We start from the raw sequence: 20,609 nt of genomic DNA, 5'->3' as shown, positions 1-20,609 counted from the left end.
TTAGAAATTCCACTCAAAGTGCTAGTTCAGGCACCTTGTTTCTTTGCATTTGAATTGCAAGAAGCCCAATGTGAATATTGATGCAAATACTTTAAAAGTATGGTAGTTAGCATGAATTTCTCAGGTGATTTTCCCTCTGGCTATTTTTATAATTGCCAAGATAACTATAATTACTTTGATAAATCTCATGATGAAGATATTTTTTCTTAAGCATGCAAATGATAGGGTCTTCATATTATGTTGCCACAATAAGTGTTGCTTTAATAAGAATGCTCCAGTTGGGTTTCACTTGCCAATTTGTTATGGGAACCAGATTCCTTGATATTTGTAAGTCATAGATTATCATATTTTTTATAAATGATCTTTATTGTTCAAGTTCTTCATAGGTTAAAAGATTCATCTCTTCCCTTTCGAGGTTCTGAGCTCATGTGTTACAGGAATTTTAATTACCACATTTTATAAGAATATTCCAGTAATTTTGTAATACTTTATTCTTAAATAACGTTGAGTCAGCAGATCACTTGTCGTAATCATCTGGTTTGGTTAATCATTTTGCATCAGATTGCATGAATATAGGGGGTTTAAACTGTAGATTCTGTAGTTTTAAAAGGGTTAGCTCATCAACTAGGGCATCCCTTAATAGAGATTTAGCTAGAATTAGTGCATGGTGCAAATTATGGGGTATGAAGTTGAATCCTAACAAAACTCAAAGTATGATTGTAAGTAGGTCAAGGACGGTGGCTCCTCAACATCCGGATCTCAGTATTGATAATGTTTCTTTAAATTTGTATGACTCTCAAAATTTTAGGTGTGATTCTCGACAGCAAATTTACTTTTGAGAAACATATAAGGTCTGTGTCTTCTTCAATTGCACAAAAAATAGGCTTATTGAGAAAGTCTTTCAAGATTTTTGGTGATCAATCTATTCTGAAGAAGTGTTTTAATTCTTTCATTCTACCTTGTTTTGAGTATTGTTCTCCTGTCTGGTGTTCAGCTGCTAATTCTCATCTTAATTTGTTGGACAGAAACTTACGGTCTATTAAATTTCTTATTCCTGATCTAGATATTAATCTCTGGCACCGTCGTTAATTAGTTCATTATGCATGTTGCATAAGATTTTTCATAACTCTGACCATCCTTTATATTCAGATCTCCTTGGACAATTCTATCCTGTTCGTAATACTAGGCAGGCAGTTAATTCTATTAGCCAGGCCTTCTCCATCATGAGGCTCAATACTACGCAGTACTCTAGAAGTTTTATTCCAGCTGTTACCAAGTTGTGGAATGATCTTCCTAATCGGGTAGTTGAATCAGTAGAACTTCTAAAGTTCAAAGTTGGAGCAAATGCATTTTTGTTGACCAGGCGGACATGAGTCTTTTTATAGTTTATTTATGACATATTTGTCTTTGATGATGTTAATAGTTTATATATGACATGTCTGTTTTGACGTTGTTACTTTTTTTAGAATGATTTATTGTTAATTTGTTCTCTTCATTTATTTATTTCCTTATTTCCTTTCCTCACTGGGCTATTTTTCCCTGTTGGAGCCCCTGGGCTTATAGCATCTTGCTTTTCCAACTAGGGTTGTAGCTTGGATAGTAATAATAATAATAATAATAATAATAATAATAATACTCGTTGAAATTATGTAAGTATAAAACTTTCCATAATTTGGTTTGTTAAAGTAGTTGTAAAGGGTTAGATTTTGAACTTTAGTAAGACAATGTTCTTGAATATCAAGTTAATATTTTATGTATTGTTGAAGTAATTTCATATACTAACTTTTATAACATGTTTAGGACCTATCCTCTTGTAAGAGACAAAAAGACTATTCCATATACTTTTCAATTGATTTGGCCTACAAATTTACTCCTTACTTGTTTTCTTTCTGTAATGTTCCTGAATATTTAGTCAAGGTTGTAAGTACTGTTGACAGAATTTCAAATAGTCTACCTTCCTTGGCCACCTTGCCACCAAGTTTATATTCATCAATATGCGTTAGACCAATTGATGGTGTTACAGTAGGTTCTCCTGTGGTTGGTGAGCTCACTGGAAGGAACATTGCTAGGTATTGAGAGTGATGCTTAATGGGAGGTGGAAACTGAAGAGCCAGGAAAACCTGCAGAAGGTACTGGAGATAATGAGGCAGGTGAGTCGGTAATGCCTGTAAAATACTGAGGCGGGCAAGCTAGTCTGGAGACTGTAAATGGTGATGGAGATAATAGGGCACCTGAAGTGGTAGAAGGTACAGGATCTATTGCAAGACACTCTCTCTCTTCTTGAAGCTTCCCAGTCTAGTATGGAAATTTACACTTCTCTTCTCGTAGATCTTATTGTAACACATGGGTAAATCCACAAACCCTACGTAGATCTAGTTGTATCTAAGTGTACCTCCTAGTGTTGGGGTCCATAGCATCAAACTTCACCAATCCTTGCTGTATTAGTACAAAACCATCTGACATGTTCTTGCTAGTAAATTTCTTGGGCTCTGGGGTTGGTATGCCTTCTTCCTCAATTATCTGCTTCTCAATCAGAATGAGGTCCTCAGCTGTTGACTTTTCTCCATGATAAGCCAATTGCTCTGTAACATCATCAGCATCCACCTCCAAATCAAGTCTATTGTCTCCTTAAAGCCATGGAAATCACAAATTAGGGTTACAGTTTTTTCCACACACCATTTAAGCTTGTTTGCTTCTCTTCAGTGATGATCTTTACAGCTGAAAGGATGTTGAAGGACTTTTAAATCCAAAGTGATTCAGAGTCAAGTCAGTACTGCTCCATTTCTGGTATTAAAAACTGGGAAACCATTCTTCAAAGACGTGGAGTGTCACCCAGGCTTTCTTGTTGGACCTCCAGATGACAGGCAGTTGACCCTTCCAAATGCCCTTGGCTGTCCAACCTAGAAAAAAATAATGATGATATGAAGTTAAATGTCAAACCTCACTTAAATTTTAGCTACAGAAGGTGAGTAGTTTTTAACCTGTTAAGCGTCACCCACGTGATAACCCGTTCACCACGATCTACTCGGTACCGCCTTCAACTGCATATTCCGTTCATGACTTTAACTGCCTTTATCAAGTCGTCAGTCTCGTGATAATACGTTTACTCGTATAGTAAGTATAGGATCACCACTTGGCAACACTCCCAGCTCCCAGCATATGGGGGCTATAAATAGAAACTTATATGATGTCTGGCAACTATTTTTCTGAAGGTAGCTTGATGTTAGAAAACTGGTTTCCTTTCAGTGCGCTTCGGGCGTTTATGCGGATAAGGTTTTTTGTTGTTCCTTTTACAATGAGCGGTCTAAAGGTGAAGGTTATTTATTTAGATGAAATAAATGATATTCTTGTTGAGGAATTTGATAATGATAACCTGTTTGATAATGAGAGCACTAGTTCTGAATCCTCCAATGATGAGGATATCGAAGAAACAAAGTTTTCTTTCGATGCCGAGAGCGAAAATGACTTCTCATTGCCGAATGACTGGACAACGAGATTTCACAAAACTATATAGGAAAGGAAATGCCGAGAGAGAGAGAGAGAGAGAGAGAGAGAGAGAGAGAGAGAGAGAGAGAGAGAGAGAGAGAGAGAGAGAGAGAGAGAATAAAGTGGATAAATAATGTACAAATGTATGACGAACATATATGAAAACTATACAGGAAACGATATGGAGAAGAGAGAGAGAGAGAGAGACTGGAGGGAGACTTGTCCCTTTGCTTTTATTGCTGATCTTGGTGTAAGATTTACGATTGAAGATAAAAAGAACCCATTAGAATATTCAGTATTACGTAGCCTTTTGAAATGAAATAATAGTAGTATTAATTGTTTTTTTTATTCCACCATTTAATTAATATCTCTACTTTTAACTATAAATATGAATTATAAGCATAAAAAAATGTTATTAACTTTGAAAATTATCATTAGTGAAATGACCGCTCAGGGCAAAAAAAGCGTGACGGTACGTTAGCGGCAACCTGGTCTAGGGGGGACGCTTAACAGGTTAACAGAGATCTGTATGAATTTACAGAGGAGCAGATACTGGCCATGTGTCCACTAAATGTATGAAAAGTTCACAAAGTCCCAGATACGTCAATGATTATCCTTACGTTCCCAGATGCTAATGTACCTTTCCATATTATTATTGAAAACGAAATGATTAAAGTATGACCATTCAAGCAGAAGCCACTGCAATGCTTTAATTGTTTTGAATTTGGACACCTGTCTACAGTATGCAAAAATGGGAAAATGTGTGGTATTTGCTCCAAATCTTACCGTGGAGGATGTGCACTTGAAGCCAGGTGTTTAAATTGTAACTCAAATCATAAATTCACAGACAAGAGCTGCGAGCTGTATGAGATGGAAGAAACTGCCCTCAACAAATCTAATTTAGAACATATAAGTGTGGGACATGCCAAAAGACTATTAAATAAATCAAATACCTATGCTAAGGCATTAAAATCAAACCCACCTAGTACTGCCAATAGCTCTAGAAAAATAAATATACCATCTGATAAAATGCTGAAATACAATGTAAGCATTTTACCTCCTGAGGTAGGGCATTGCCCATCTCTGTACAGCCTTTGTCCCCCATTACAAAAACTATTACAAACCTCTCTCTGGCCATGTCCTTGCCTGATTTAATGGAGGTTCCACTTAAAACCAACTTACCTGATGCACCTGTAGTGGGAAAGGTCCAAAAACCTAGAATCTCACCATCTATTAATCATAAAAGAGAGAGACCTCCATATCTCTCACCCCCCCCCCCTTCTTTAGAAACAAAGTTTTGACATGAAATAAATTTGATGTTTCTAATGAACCAGAAGATAAATTGAATAAATCAGAAATTCAAGTTGAGGTCCACCATTCGCCTCAACAAATAGATCAAAAGGAAACAATGAAAAACAAATGTAAAACCCAACATATCAAGACCATTTCTAAAGAAACCTACAGGTATTGATTAATGTTAGATTAAAAACTGCTGATGGGAAGAACACATCCAAATGTCTTCCAGAAATAATCCATAGTTTTCTCCTCCATTTGGCAATAGAATTGGTAGGGTTTAAGGGCCAAATAGGAAGAAGTTAAGCTGCTAATTCATGAATATTCACCCATAATTGTATGTCTACAGGAAAGTAAGCTTGATGTTAACACTCCTTGTCCCTGAGAGTATGTTAGCTACAGTATAGAGCACCATATAATCAACAAGCAGGGAGCCATGGAGGAAGTCTCATGTACGTTCAGCGAGATGTTCCCCTAATACCTTTGTCTATCCATACATTTGGTTGTACAAATTGACATAGGGAGAAAATATATAATGTCCTCTCTCTACTTACCTTTCTCTTACTGGGAGATATGAATGGGAGACATCCTTTATGGGGTGATGTTTTAGTAAACACAAGGGGCAATATTATATCATCAATTGTGGAAAATGAGGATGTCGGGCTCCTTAATACAGGAGAGCCCACACACTTTCATATCCAGACAGGTACGTTGTTATGTATTGACCTATCAATCGCAAGCTCTAATTGCCTTTTCAACTTGGATTGGAGGACATTAGATGATTAGCATACTATTGATCATGCACCAATCATTATAAACACCAATAATGGTCCACCTTTACAGAGATCGCCATGATGGAATCTTAACAAGGCAGACTGGGATACATTTCGTGAGCTAAGCGAAATTGAAGGGAATGCAGAACAGTTTGAAAATATTGATGATGCCATAGACCTACTGAATGGAACTCTCCATACAGCAGGAATCAATTCGATTCCCAAAACCACAGGACTATTCAAAAGACGACCAGTCCTGTGGTGGTCCTCAGAATTAACAGCCTTGCACATAGCCACCAGAAAATCCCTGACTAGATTGCGTAGACGCCGTACGGAAGAAAATTTGATATCATACAAAAAGTGTAGAGCACAGTTCCGTCGTGCCATCTAAGAAGCTAGGCGCCAATCTTGGGTGGCTTTTGTTTCCTCCATTAAAAGTAGAACACCACCATCTTTTGTATGGAGGAAAATAAAAAAGATTGCAGGCAAATTTACCCCAAACCCACCACCAGTGTTGAAAGTGAATGGTCAGTTTGTGACTGAAGGAAATGAAGTTAGCATTGCCCTGGCTGACCATTTTTTAATGTATCATGCAAGAGTGTAGCAGCTCCTGGTCACCAGTACAGGAGCATTGAAGAAAAGAAAATTTTGAATTTTGCAACGGGAAGGGAAGAATCGTATAATTCTCCTTTTACTGAAAGAGAACTTCATTCCGCACTCGCTACTTGCAACGATACAGCTCCTGAACCATATGCAATGGTTAAACATGTACATTTTAATACAAAGTTATTTATTTTAATTATTATTAATAGAATATGGCATGATCATAGTTACCCAAGTGTTTGGGAACTAGCCATTATTTTAGCCTTTTTAAAACCCGTTAAGGACAAGTTTTTAGCAGCAAGCTATCGACCTATTGCATTGACTTCGTGTTTATGTAAAATCATGGAGAATATGGTCAATACAAGGTTGATGTGGTACCTCGAAAAGATGGGTATTTTATCACTGATTCAATGTGGATTCAGAAAAATGCACTCAACAACTGATGTGTTAATAAGACATGAGTCCTCTATTTGTGAAGCCTTTGCTTCCAAACAGCACCATGTGACATTTTTTTTTTTTACCTTGAAAACGCATATGATACCACATAGAGATATGGTATACTTCAAACAATTCATGAACTAGGATTAAAAGGAGAACTACCACTATTTATTCAGTCATTTCTTTTGCATAGAGTTTTTCAAGTGAGAGTGGGGGAAACTCTATCAGAAATTAAGTGTCAGGAAGAAGGAGTTCCCCAAGATGTTCTCTTAACATTATTTGTGGATGATCTCTCAATATCATTTGCTGGCACTAGAATGGCAATTGTTGAGAGAAAAATACAACTCTCTATTGACAAACTTATCCAGTGGGCCAATATGAATGGATTTAAGTTCTCAACAAGTAAAACTAACATTGTCCATTTTTGTCGTATCCGGGGAGTACATCCAGACCCTGATATATACATTAAAGGTCAACGGATACCATGTGCAAGTGAAGCTAAATTTTTAGGTTTGATATTTGATTGTAGGCTTACATGGGTTTCTCACTTAAAAGCGTTAAAAGCTAAATGTCTCGAGGCTCTGAATATCTTAAAAGTATTGTCCCATACATCATGGGGTCAGACCGCAATACTATTTTAAAATTATACAAGGCCTTGATTTTTTCCAAAATTAGTTATGGATGTGAAATATACTCTTCAGCCACCCCAAGCCGGTTAAAAATATTAAACTCGATACATCATGCAGGTATTAGATTGTCTACAGGAGCATTTAAAACCTCACCTATCCCAAGTCTCCTTGTTGATGCTGGAGTTACCTCTAGACCTTTACCGAATGTCTTCCATTATTCGGTATTGGTTTAGATTGCAAAGACTCCCTAACTCTTTAGCCTTTCAGACTGCAAGCCTTGTAAGGCACGCATCATACTTTGAGTTGCACCCAAAATCTCCTCAACCTTATGGCTTTCGGGTGAAACGATTATTAAACAGTCTGGATATAATTAGAAGTAAGGTACTTCCATTCAAGGTATCATCAATGCCTCCATGGAAATTACCAGAGATATCTTTTTGTAAATGCTTCTATTGGAGTTAAGAAGAATATGACCGATCTAGAAGCCAGGTCTCTTTTTATGGAACATGTTGAAGAACATAGAGGATCGACTTTTATATGTACTGATGGCTCCAAAATATGATGCTGGCGTTGGATTTGGAGTACATAGTAATGGTTTTAATTGTAGAGGTGCACTTCCTCTAACAGCTTCCATGTTTACTGCCGAACTGTATGGCATACTAACCGCTATTGAGAAAATAGCGTTGGAGAAGGAGGGTAATTTTACAATTTTTAGTGATGCAAGGAGTGTCCTTCAAGCTTTAGAAGTTTTTAATTCTAGCAACCCTCTAGTTTTAAAGATTTTAGAATTGCTTTTTATTATTGGACGGAGAGGTATAACAGTGAGATTTTGTTGGGTTCCAGCACACGTAGGTGTGTCTGGGAATGAGAAGGCAGATTCACTGGCAAAGAATGCTGCATTCGAGTTGGTGCCAAGAAGATATCCCATTCTGTGTAACAATTTCCTAACATCAAGAAATTGCTTTGTAATAAATGGCAAAAGCACTGGGATACTCTAGATGGGAATAAAATGAGAGAAGTAACAAATGCCATATCTTCTTGGAGGTATAACAGGATGCCCTGAAAATGGGAGACTTCTCTTTGTCGTCTCCGTATTGGTCACACTCGGTTGACACACGAGTTTCTGCTGAAAGGCCAACACCAACCCTATTGTGAAGACTGTTTAGTACCTCTAACAGTGAGGCATTTGTTGACCGAATGCCCCAATTATAATAACTTAAGGAATAGATATTTTTTTGAGGGTCGAGGTGAGGGTGGCAGGTTCATCCTTGCCAAGATTCTTGGACATGATGTGTCAATACTATGCAAGTGGCATTTTTAGATTTATTTCAGAAGCAGGTCTTCTGAAAACTATCTAACATTTATAATGACATCCAACTTTTACGGTTTTAATTGAATAATCTTTAATTTTTTTGTATATATAAACTAAACGATATCGGCGTCAATGACCTTAGATGTCAGGATGCCTGAAAACCTTAAATCAATCGATCAATTGGTTAGTTGAATCAATAAAACTTGAAAAGTTCAAACTTGCAGCAAATATTTTTATGTTGAACAGGCTGACATGACTCTTTTTATAGTTTTTATATGAAAGATTTGTTTTAATGTTACAGTTTTGTAAATATTTCTTTTTAATTGTTCATTACTTTTCATATAGTTTATTTATTTCCTTCCCACACTGGGCTATTTTTCCTTGTTGGAGCCCTTGGGCTTATAACATCCTACTTTTTCAACTAGGGGTGTAGTTTAGCTCGTAATAATAATAATAATAGTAATAATAATAACAGTAATTATAATAATAATAGTAATAATAATAATAATAATAATAATAATTATAGTAATAGTAATAATAATAACAACAAATCCCAATACCTGTGTCACTGTACTATAGCTCAAATCCATAAATCTAATCCTGGGTCACTGCTATACTGTTCAAACAGTGTAGTTTGGGGAATGCTTTGCTTCTAAAGAAAACATGTACAGGGACTGGAAAAGTAAGGTTTGCCAATGAAGGCACTGCTTGTGATCGACAATGCTCCTAGATATCCTCAAGATATCATGATGGAGAATGAAAATATGCGTGTTGAATATATGCCACCCAGAACAACCTCAATCTTTCAACCTCTTGATCAAGTCATCAATAACACCATAAAAACCTCTTACACTCAACGGGTAAGAACATATCAAACTCGATAAATGATAATAATTATGTACATAACCTTATGCAAAGATTTTTCCTGAAGTGCTGTATTTATTTAGCAAATGTAATGTGTAGAGCCTGCAGAGCAACTGAAACTAATACCATTATATTGAAAACCATTTTCTGTCCAAAGAAACTCTCTGCCTTTCATATTTGCTCCATTTACATAAAGTTTAGTTAGTGTAATTTAATCTATTGTACACTAAAAAGGTCTTTTTGAGGTGATAAAGATGTGTATAGATGCAGACCCCAATATAAACGCAATGTACTGATGGAATGTCTCCACTTCCATTAATGCTGTTACATTCATTAAGGGGACCGTCCGCCATGTCCGCCATTTTTTTTTCTAATGATCCAAATCACACCATTTCTATATATGTTTTAGACATATATAATACCTTCATCATATAAAAATTTCAAGTCATTTGATCCAAAACATTTGGATTTATTAGCAAAAATCATTATTTAAAAAAAAAAATTTAGGTACATTTTTCCCCGATACTATAATACCAATTGTATTGAAACTTATACCATAAAAACTACTCTATCAACCGAACAATTCTGTCAGACAGAATTTTGATTTTCCTTTCTGTTTTTTTTTTTAATGAATTTTTATTTTTTTTTCCTCGTGTAGACGGAAAATAATCGTGAAAAAAATATAGAAAGAAAATCAAAATTTTGTCTGACAGAATTGTGGGATTTTTATTCTTCTTTTCAATGATATCTTCCCCTCTCATATCAAACAAGAAATAAGTGAGAAAAATGTACCTAAGTGTGAATAAGTATGTTTTTGAGTTATGACCTCCCAAAGATTTGCAACACATTTTCGCTTCTTTTCTTAAGGAAATCAAAATAATATTATTAGGATAATTTTTATTGTTTATTCTTACATAAATGCACCCTAAACGAGGTATTTGAACCCTCAGTTTACTATTCCAATGTTAGAGTTGCCAGCGATCTCTCCTTGTTGCCAGTGCTTTAGTTAGCAGGTTTCAGCTCTGTACTCTTATTCATGTTTCCCTCTTTCTTGGTTCTTTTTTCTTGTTCTCCACTTACTTTTTGTTCTTTCTATCACCTTATGTAACATTGACATTGCTAGAAAGTTCCAGAGGACGTTGTGAAAGCACAATCTGCATACGAACTTCAAGTAAATAAACACATGCATTATAATTTCTATATGTCTTTGGAAACTTTGCTGATGTTATGGTAGCTGGTAGTTTTCATTTACCTGCCCTCTACAATGCCTTTCATTTCTGCCAGAAGTACGATATATCCAAACATAAGAGAGAGAGAGAGAGAGAGAGATGCAAAAATAAACATAACTACGATTCTGTCAAACTCAGTCATGCAGACGACAGTAAGGATGACGTCATAATTTAAAGACTGCTATATCATCATTGTTTGGAAAAATGATAGACTATTTGTTCTTTTTATGACCTTAGGCATTGCTATAAAGTTCCCGAGGATGTTATGAAAGCACCATCTACATACGAACTTCAAGAGAGAGAGAGAGAGAATTATAGTATTTGTATAAATGGCAGTTTTAGATAATTCGAGAGAGAGAGAGAGAGAGAGAGAGAGAGAGAGAGAGAGAGAGAGAGAGAGAGAGAGAGAGAGAGAGAACTACGATTCTGTCAAAGTCAGTCAGGTAGACCACGCAGTAAGGATGATGTCATCATTTAAAGACCGCTATATCTTCATTGTTTGGAAAAATGATAGACTATTTGTTCTTTTTATGACCTTAGGTAATATTGGCCTTGCTATAAAGTTCCCGAGGACGTTGTAAAAACAATCTACATACGAACTTCAAGTAAACAAATGCATGCATTATAACTTCTGTAAGTGTTTGGAAACTTTAGCTTCTGTTCTCTTAGGAGTAGATTTTGTTCAACTACGCTCTACCAATGCCTCCCATTTCTGCCAGACGTACGATAGATCGAAACAGGAGAAAAATCGCTATAGATATGCAAAAATAACACACAAAGACGATTTTGCCAAACTCAGTCATGCAGACGATACAGTAAGGATGACGTCACCATTTAAAGACCGCTATATCTTCGTTATTTGTAAAAATAATTGGCTGAAACTTCTGAGGAGCATGTACGATATGTTTGTGCATACATAGAAGCAATAAAACGATTTTTGATTTCTGAAAGTTATGTCAAAACCCCATGGCGGACGGCCCCCTTAAAGGAGTGATGGACAAGTTACACCCCCGTGCGGAAAGAATTTTGTGGTCCTTAGCTGTCAAAGACCTCATAGGTTTCCTTACAATAGAACGCAATATAAGGCAGATACTACAGACGTCTGCAATATTATTCTGTGGTAATGAAATAGGGGATATATTGGGTGAAGATGTTAAACGTAAAGAGGAGCCTCATGAAGAGTTGAAGAATTCAGAGCTAGTAGAACTTATTTAGGTGTAGTCAAAAGCAAAAGAGGAGGAAGAACATTGAAAAATCAGAACCTAAGAGTGGTACTTTTGAAGAATTGAATAAAGTGTATGTGTAGGGATTTGAAAAGAAAGAAGAAAAAAAAACTATGATTCCTACTTGCTGCACTGCATTAAAGTGACTTGAGGTGTTATGAAAGCTAGGTTACCTCTGAAACAGGCATATGATGACACAAAAAGGGGAGACAACTGTTGCCTATCATAGTATTCTTATAAGAAATTAAGAAATAAAAAAAGATTTATTACTAATGGAAGAACAGAACTCAATTCATTAACATCAACGGCTTCTTTTTCTGACCATATTTCTCTGCTTCATCTGCTCTCATGCCGACAAGAATTCCTCTATGTTGTTTGCTCCACATGGCATCCTTCATCCAATGCCATCCTGGTCTTCGCTTATAGCAACTGACGTGGATCCAGATGATCCGTTTATCAAGTGATTAAAATATTCTAAGACTTGCAATGTCATCAATCATTGTATCTGTGTAGGCATCCGGAGAATGTCATTTACAGTACTTAATTGTTGGCATCAAAAAGAATACAGGAGTCTGAGTCTGTCAGCACTTGTGTACCGTAGATTTTATAAGAAAATAGAGTAACTTTACTGTAACATGTAAAGTACTTACTATGTGTACTGTATACTGCAATGTACAGTACAGTACTACAGTATATGCATTTTGTACCTGTACAGTTCATATGCTGATTGTTCAGTTTAGGATAGAATTTTAGGTAGAGAGACAGTGGGATGTTAAAACATTATTGACAATAGTGTGTTGTTTAAGATAAATACTGTACATATAGCCTTCATTGTTTATTTATGGAGTTCAGAGCATAATACCTCCAGACAAGGAGGGCCAACTTTATTACTAAATTTTGTTCATTTTGTTGGATTAGTTGTAGCCTGTTCATTATTATCCCCGTACTTCTACTTCCTTGGAAATGTGTGATTCAGCTTATACATAATTTTTATGGGAAAATCTACTATTTTACTTGCCTTAAAATCCCTCAAGTGGTGGCGTTATTTTCAAAATTGTCACAACTTGAGCTGATACAATTCTTATTGTCAGTTGATCGGTCCAGCTCACTATGTTACTTACAGGGGATTTGGTAAGTTACTCCCATCATGTCTATGAGTGGAAGGATAATGTGAAGTGATATATGTTTATTATTTTATTTATTCTAAGGGTGTGAAGCTTGCAATTCTGAATTAAAAGGTTATGATTTAAAGGTGAGTATAGAATTAATTTTATTATAAAAATCCTCTTCTAATTTGCAATTGCTGTAAAAGTGATAAATGAAAAAGGGTTTTAGATAGGCTTTTAACTAAGTATTTAAGTGAAATTAGATGAAACTTTCAAAACAATTACAGGTGTGAAACAATGGCACTTCATATGCTCCAATAATGAAAAGATTTTACTGCACATGCATATGTGGAAAGAAATAGTACTTAAATGCTAATATGACTTTTAATGTTGTAAGCAGAATTACTTTTAGGTGGAGTTACTGCAGTTTATTTTTACATCTTTTTCTAGATTAACATGTCAAAGGAAAATATTGCATGAATTTTGCTTGGGTCTATAAACAATTGTTGCAAATTATTACTTTTTTTGTCTTTACCCTAACCCTTTTAATGATATAAAAACTTGTAGGATGGTGAATGACTAAGAATTATATTTCCTTTATTTTAGTAACTCTTCAGTCTAGCAATGCAGAGTATAGAGATACTTTGGAATCATTGATAGAAGAGATTGCTACCCTGTCTGTTGCATCTAACATTTCTGTTTCAACTGAAAAACCAAAAGGTTCAGTTCCTACTCCTGTTAATGCTGACACCGTTGCATGGATGAAACTTCAGGTAGGACTCATTCCATTATTCAATGAATTTATGAGAATTTAATATACTGTATTGTTCTTAACTCAAGACCTATTTGATCTGTGTTATGAATTGAAATTACAATATATTTGTCTTGAATTGTGGTTCCAAAAATTATTCTGGTTTATATTATTCTTGTTAACTTTTTCACAGGGTTTGGTTAATTTGAGCAACTGTCAAGAAAAGATCCAAAAAAAGATAGATAATGCAGAGGAAAAACTAAAAACTCTGATGGCAGAGATGGGAAAGGCAGATTATGATAAGGTAATTAGTTTTCTGTACTGTATTTTGGTTAAGGGGACCGTTCGCTATTGTGTTTGGCATAACAACTTTAGGAAATCGAAAATAATTTTATTTTTTCTATGTATGCAGAAACATATCGTACATGCTCTGCAGAAATTTCAGCCAAATATTTTTACAAATAATAAAGATAAAGTGACCTTTAAATGATGTCATCTTTACTGCGTCGTCTGCATGACTAAGTTTAACAGAATTGTCTTTGCTTGTTTATTTTTGCATTTATATAGCAATTTTTTCACTTATATTTCGAAATTTTGTACGTCTGGCAGAGATGTAAGGTATTGGTAGAGGTTAGGCAAACACAAACTACGATCTACGAGAAGAACTGCCAGAGTTCCAAAGACGTATAGAGGTTACGTTGCATGTGTGTTTGTTTACTTGCAGTTCGTATGTACATTGTGTTTTCACAACGTCCTCGTGAACTTTATAGCAAGCCTAGTGTTACCTTAGCTCAAAAAAAGAACAAAAAGTAAGCAGAGACCAACAAAAAGGAACCAAAATGAGAGAGAAACATGAAAAAGAGTACAAATCTGGAACATTCTACCTAAAACTCAGGCAACAATGAGAGGACTTTGGCAACTCATGACACCCTCACACCAAGTGTATTAGTAAACTTAGGGTTTGAATACCTCGTTAGGGAGCCTTCGTATAGGAATAAACAATAAAAGTAAAAAGTAAGGTTATCATAATAATGTCTTAATTTTTTAAGAAAAAAAGTGAAAATTTATAGCAAATCTTTGGGAGCTCATAACTCAAAAACATACAGTACTTATTCACACTTAGGTACATTTTTCTCACTTATTTGTCGTTTGATTTTAGAGAGAAAGATATCATTGAAAAGAGGAATAAGAATCCCACAATTTTGTGTATCAGAATTTTCATTTTCCTTTCTCTCTTTTTTATTGCATGATTATTTTAAGTCTAGACAAAGAAAATTAAGAAAATAATCATTAAGAAAAAGAAAAAGGAAAATAAAAAATGTCTCACACAATTATTCGATTTATAAAGAAGTTTTGCTGGTATGATTTTTAACACAATTGGTGTCATATCATTGGAGAAAAATGTACCTAAAAATGTTTTCAAAATCATGATTTTTGCTAATAAATCAAAAAGTTTTTGATCAAATTACTTGAAATTTTTATATGATGAAAGTATATGTCTTAATACATATATAGAAATGGTGTATTTTGAATAACTAAAAAAAAAATGGAGGACATAGCAAACAGTCCCCTTAACATTGCTAATAATTTGGGTTAAGGTAAAAAGGAATATGAACAATAGGCAAGTATATAAATAACAAATTATATTATAAAAATGCCATAGTTTCTGGTCACCATCATCGGTTAACTAGCTCAGATTACGAAGCTTCTGCATTGTTGAAGTCTTTCAAGAATTCTACCTCAGCGTTCAAGTTAGGGTTGCGGATCACTATATACGCTTGGAATTTGGAAAATTTGGATTATTGAGTTTTTTGCTAGGAGAAGGTCTATATTTCATATTTCAAATTGTTTTTTTTTAATGGATACAATTTGTTTCATGGTTAAAATGTCCATTTTTATATATATGCAAACTCATCAGGTCCCATCTCACCAGGGTACCTATTTATTTATTTTTCTTTAAGAATTTGAAGGAAAGATATTTATGTCAGTATCCCATAGACTACAACAACACTATTCTCTCTTGATCCCTCCAGGAAACAAATGTAATTTTCTTCTTTTCTCTCTGATATCGTAAATAAACATTTTCTGAAAGTTTCTGTTAGGTTACATTCATCATATTTCTTTGTCTGTTTACTTATATATTTACAATTCGTATGTTATGGTTTGCTGAAAAATGCAAAGAGTACCAGAGACGATAACTGAATATGCCTAAAGCATAAAATTTGCAGAGAAAATATGCAAACAAAAATATATTATGCTAGCACTGTCTTACTCATGTGTGGGCATTTGGATTTGAGGGAAGGGGTTCACCACTTCTTAATAAATTAACCCTGAAATATGATGATTGTGTCCTTAACATCCCCATTATTGTGGGGAATTACTACTATAAGCCCATACATAGGCATACTAAAGTATATTCTCTACAAACAAATTTTGAAGCACGATTTCTCAAAATATGAAAGTTTTGAGAAAAGTTGCTGCTACTATTTTTAATATTGATTGTTTTTTTTTTTTCATTCTAACATGAAGATATGGAGAATTTTTATAGCCTACAATGTGCACATTCACTTTTTGAAAATGTGAAAAACTTCCATGTGAAAAATAGTCACCTTTGAAAGTGACTTCTGTACATTGATAAAATAATATACATAAAAAGTAAGCTAAGAAAATTTCCAATGCATAACTTTCAAGAGCATAAAATTCCCATTCAAATGGTTTTTAAATGAAAAATCAATTGAGAAAAAAAAAAGTAGTGGGAGTTTAAAGTAACCCCAAAATAACATTGTTTTAATAGGGCTGAGTTGCACCTCTTAACACCTAAGAGGATGTATATCTTAACATAACGTGTTAAAAAGATTCCAGTTATTTTATATAATTGATTAAAAATATAAGTTGTTTGGATGCTATATTCCTTAATTTTAGCAAAATTATGATGTAAAATAGTGATTTTTATAAACTCAATTCGAGATCATTTTATGATCGTTAACAAGTTATTTCAACCAAATTATACTCATTTTGGTCTATTACTAGAAATCTTGTATGCTTATTTTTATTAATTTTGAAAATATACATTGAATAAGAAAAATTTTTTATGCTTCATTTTGATGAACAAAATATTTTTCACTTCACATAAACCAGCGTATTTCTCATATTATTGTGTGAGGTACGATTGGAAACGGGTGATTATATAAAGACTAACTTCATATATGTTGCACATACACAGTGAGGCTCGTCTGGTCGGTTTTCTCGTATTATACTTTTTCTAGAATAGAAAACACTTATCTTGTATTATTTGCTGGAATAGATTGTCTACCTTGTCTGTTAGGGGGAGTTCACTTCTGGAGAGCTAATAATAATGACTACTCAGTGTAAAAGAAAAAAAAATATACTTGATGTATCACAAAATGGTCAAGAGACTCATCAACATAATAAATCAGTAGTGTGATATATAAAAGTCTAAAATGTCTCATAAAACATCCAAACTTACCTAAAAACGGGCGAAAAAAAAGGATATGAAACAAACAAACTCAAGATTGCCTGTAACAATGTATCTCAAAATAGTCAAAGAATTATCTAACACAAGACACAACTGCAATTTGATTAATCATTATACAGTATATTATTATTATTATTATTATTATTATTATTATTATTATTATTATTATTATTATTATTGGCTAAGCTACACCACAGTTGGAAAAGCAGGATGATATTAGGTCAAGGGCTCCAACATGGAAAAATAGCTCTTTGAGTAAAGGAAACAAGGAAATAAATAAACTACAAGAGAAGCAAGGAACAATAAAAAGAAATATGAACAGTAACAATGTTGAAATAGATCTTTCTTCTATAAATGTGCCTAAGTGTACCCTCAAGTAAGAGAACTCTACCCCTAAACAGTGGAAGACCATGGTACAAAGGCTATGGTACTATCCAAAACTACAGAACATTGGCTTGATTTCGGGGTGTCCTTCTCCTAAAAGAGCTGCTTAACATAGCTAAAGAGTCTCGTCTACCCTTACCAAAAGGACAGTAGCCACTGAACAATTACAGTGCAGTAGTTAGCCCTTAAGCGATAAAGAATTGTTTGGTAATCTCAGTGTTATCAGGTGTATGAGGGCAGAGGAGATTATAGAAAGAATAGGTCAGACTATTCGGGGTATGTTTAGGCAATGGAAAACTTAGCAGTAACCAGAAAGAGAGATCCATAGTAGTATTGTCTGGACAGTCAAAGAACCAAATAACTCTAATTGTAATATCTGAACGGGTGGATGGTGCCAGGCAAACAACCAAACTTACCTAAAAACAGGCAAATAAAAGCAAAAAAAAAAATAAATTAATAAATAAATAAACAAGTAACTTGGATGATCATTGAAGTGCTACTAATGATGTGTGGTTGGCTCGAAAAAATAGTCATTCTTGATAACTCTTGACTTACAATAGCAAGTACGAGGGACAAATGTATTTTATTTTACAACATATCTCAGAGAAGCTTTTAAAAATCACTAGATCATGATACATCTTGTATTAGTCTTCCAGTAATACTTAATGTATATTTCTGCATATAAGCTGACCATTAGATAAGATGAGGTAAAAAATAAGGCTTGATTTTAATGAATTTAGGTCATATCTGTTGTATAAGGTGACTGGTGAATTACAATGCCACCAGTGTAATGTATAGGATAGCCTTTGCTGTATCCTTAGAAATCCAAAATAAATTAAATTAAAGCATTTTTATATCATACTTTTCCTAAACACGCTACCAAAAACATAAACCATTTTTTGGGCTCAGGCCATGTCGTCCTGATGGAAGGGTCCTTTAGTTGCTTCCTAAGGGTATATTTGACTACAGTGGATATTAACAGAGAATTAAACTAAAGGTTTCCAGAATTCTAACTTCTGGCGCGAGTACCCTCAAGGTTGTCCTTTAGGATATCGCATAATAACAGGGGCTTATTCTTGACACGCCACATAGCTATCTGCACCCCACATAGCGTTTACGCTTTGAGGGGGGAATCAGTGGCAAGATATAGGAGGAGCCGTTACAAAGTTCTCCTCCTCCGTTACTGTTATGGGCACTCGGATGACATCATATTCGTCGCCATCTTGCTGACGTGATCTCCGCTCGCCAACTCCATTCCTTTCGTAGTAGCGTCTTGACCAGGTGTTGTTTCCCCAGTTTTTCGCTATTTACGCAGCCATGTCGCAATCTTCAGCGTCTTCTGTCTCTGGAAAGTTGAGTATTCACTTCTTATACTGTATAAATTAGCTCTGGCCGTAGAGTAACGTTTTTTCTCAAAATAAACTGTGTTTTTTGGCGGAGCTACTGCCTAACCGGAGGCGTCGCCAACGCTGTCGTTCGCATCGCATGCTTTATTTAGTTAGCCAGAACGACTGTCCTGGTTCTTAACTAATTATCAGTATTAGTTATTTAGTCTTCATTGCTAGGAATTAGTTATATTATGCCGTTAGTATTCTTTAGTTTCGGCGAATGTAGGTAGCCGAGCTTCCGATGCTAGGCATGCTAGCCTAGGCACTTTAGTTTACTTTCATGCATGATATAATGTGTTCCTAGTGTTACCCTATTTAAATGAAGATATTAGGCAATTATACATATAAAATTCGCTGATTGCACATGGATATTTTCCTCCTTCTAGAGAGTATACAAGGGGTTTTGAGGAATCAGGTAGTCGATTCCCCTGCTCCTAGACTAGTAGCCTAGGGGCTTTAGTATATTTTCGCACATCCCCGGTTACCTTTATGTATAAGGTAATCTCTCTTCCCTCTGAGGTAGCCTAGGCTTCATCCTAGCCCTCCTTGCCCTGAATTGTGATTCTGGTAAGGTTAGACTAGGGTTTTCTTCCCCGTCCCAAAGCCATTGTGCATGAGCTTTGCGTTCGGGTCAGAACTCAGAGTATCTGTCGTGTGCCTCCAGCTACCCCAATAAGGTGAATGAACTCTCCTGTTGGACCCTGTTGGCTGGCATATTGGGCTCTGCCTCCCTAGACCACACCTGGAGGGGTCATGAGACCCCTCCTCCCTGTGGCCTAGCGACTTGTCCTGCACTTGCATACTCTGGGCTGGGAGATATGATTATCCCTAGTCTAGGTTAGGCAGGCTTAGGTATTCTGTTTTGTTGTAGTTTAGGACGGCCTGATGATGCCGGTCCCTTTACTGTACTAACCCACCCTAGGATTGAGAATGTACTCTCCTTATACCTGGGGCGGTGCTGGTGTTGAAACAGAGTCCCCTTGTTAGAGTGCTGGGGAAGGCTTACACCAATTCCTTACACTTCTTACACAGGACCCTTTCCCTCCCCCTCTGTCCTTTGGTGATGGCCTAGCCATCACACCCCTGTCCGCTGTCCTACATCTCATCGAGTGCCGATGGGTTGTAGGGTCGGCTTGGTCTTTCGCCTGCTGGGCCAAGCCGTTCAGCTTCCCCCGCACAGTGTTGCTCAGGGATAGCCTGGCGGCAGGTCTAGCTGCCGGCGGGAGATCTTCTTCCTATTTTAGAGTGTTCTTCGGTCCTCCCTTGGATCGCCACCCGCAGCCCTAGCCGACTGATATCGGCAGAGCTGCGGCTGGATGGAAGCCTGATCATGATATGTTCTCCCCTTCCTTTTGAACCCTCCTTCCCGAGGAAGGCGGGGTTAGGTTGGCGAAGCTGCCGCCCTCCCCTCCCCTCTCCTTCACTCACTGCTTTCTCTCTCTCTCCGGGCTAGTGCTGTTACTATGCGGCCCACTGTCTCACCGACTCTGCCGGCAACAACCGACAGTGTTGGCCAGTCACACAGTACGATGACAGGGTAGGTGTACCCTCAGCCGGTTGCCCGCCGGCGGCCGGGGGTAGCTAGCGTGTCGGTGGCCCGCCGGCAATGCATAGGGTTTCTCCTTTACCCTGCC

The 20,609-nt window shown here is 36.0% G+C and overlaps 1 protein-coding gene across 1 annotated transcript in view; it reads left to right on the top strand.

Annotated features, from left to right (window-relative positions):
• The window catches only part of LOC137626624 (valine--tRNA ligase-like), a 334,847-nt gene that overhangs the window by 305,432 nt on the left and 8,806 nt on the right, over positions 1 to 20,609 (top strand). Inside the window, 2 exon segments of the mRNA XM_068357644.1 lie at positions 13,563 to 13,729; positions 13,901 to 14,011. Coding sequence (XP_068213745.1) covers positions 13,563 to 13,729; positions 13,901 to 14,011 — 278 coding nt within the window.

Source organism: Palaemon carinicauda, chromosome 2, assembly GCF_036898095.1.
Source record: "Palaemon carinicauda isolate YSFRI2023 chromosome 2, ASM3689809v2, whole genome shotgun sequence".
In the NCBI taxonomy this organism is placed as follows: Eukaryota; Metazoa; Arthropoda; class Malacostraca; order Decapoda; family Palaemonidae; genus Palaemon; species Palaemon carinicauda.
Note: the sequence above shows the minus strand (reverse complement) of the source record. Positions and strands in the feature narration are given on the sequence as shown.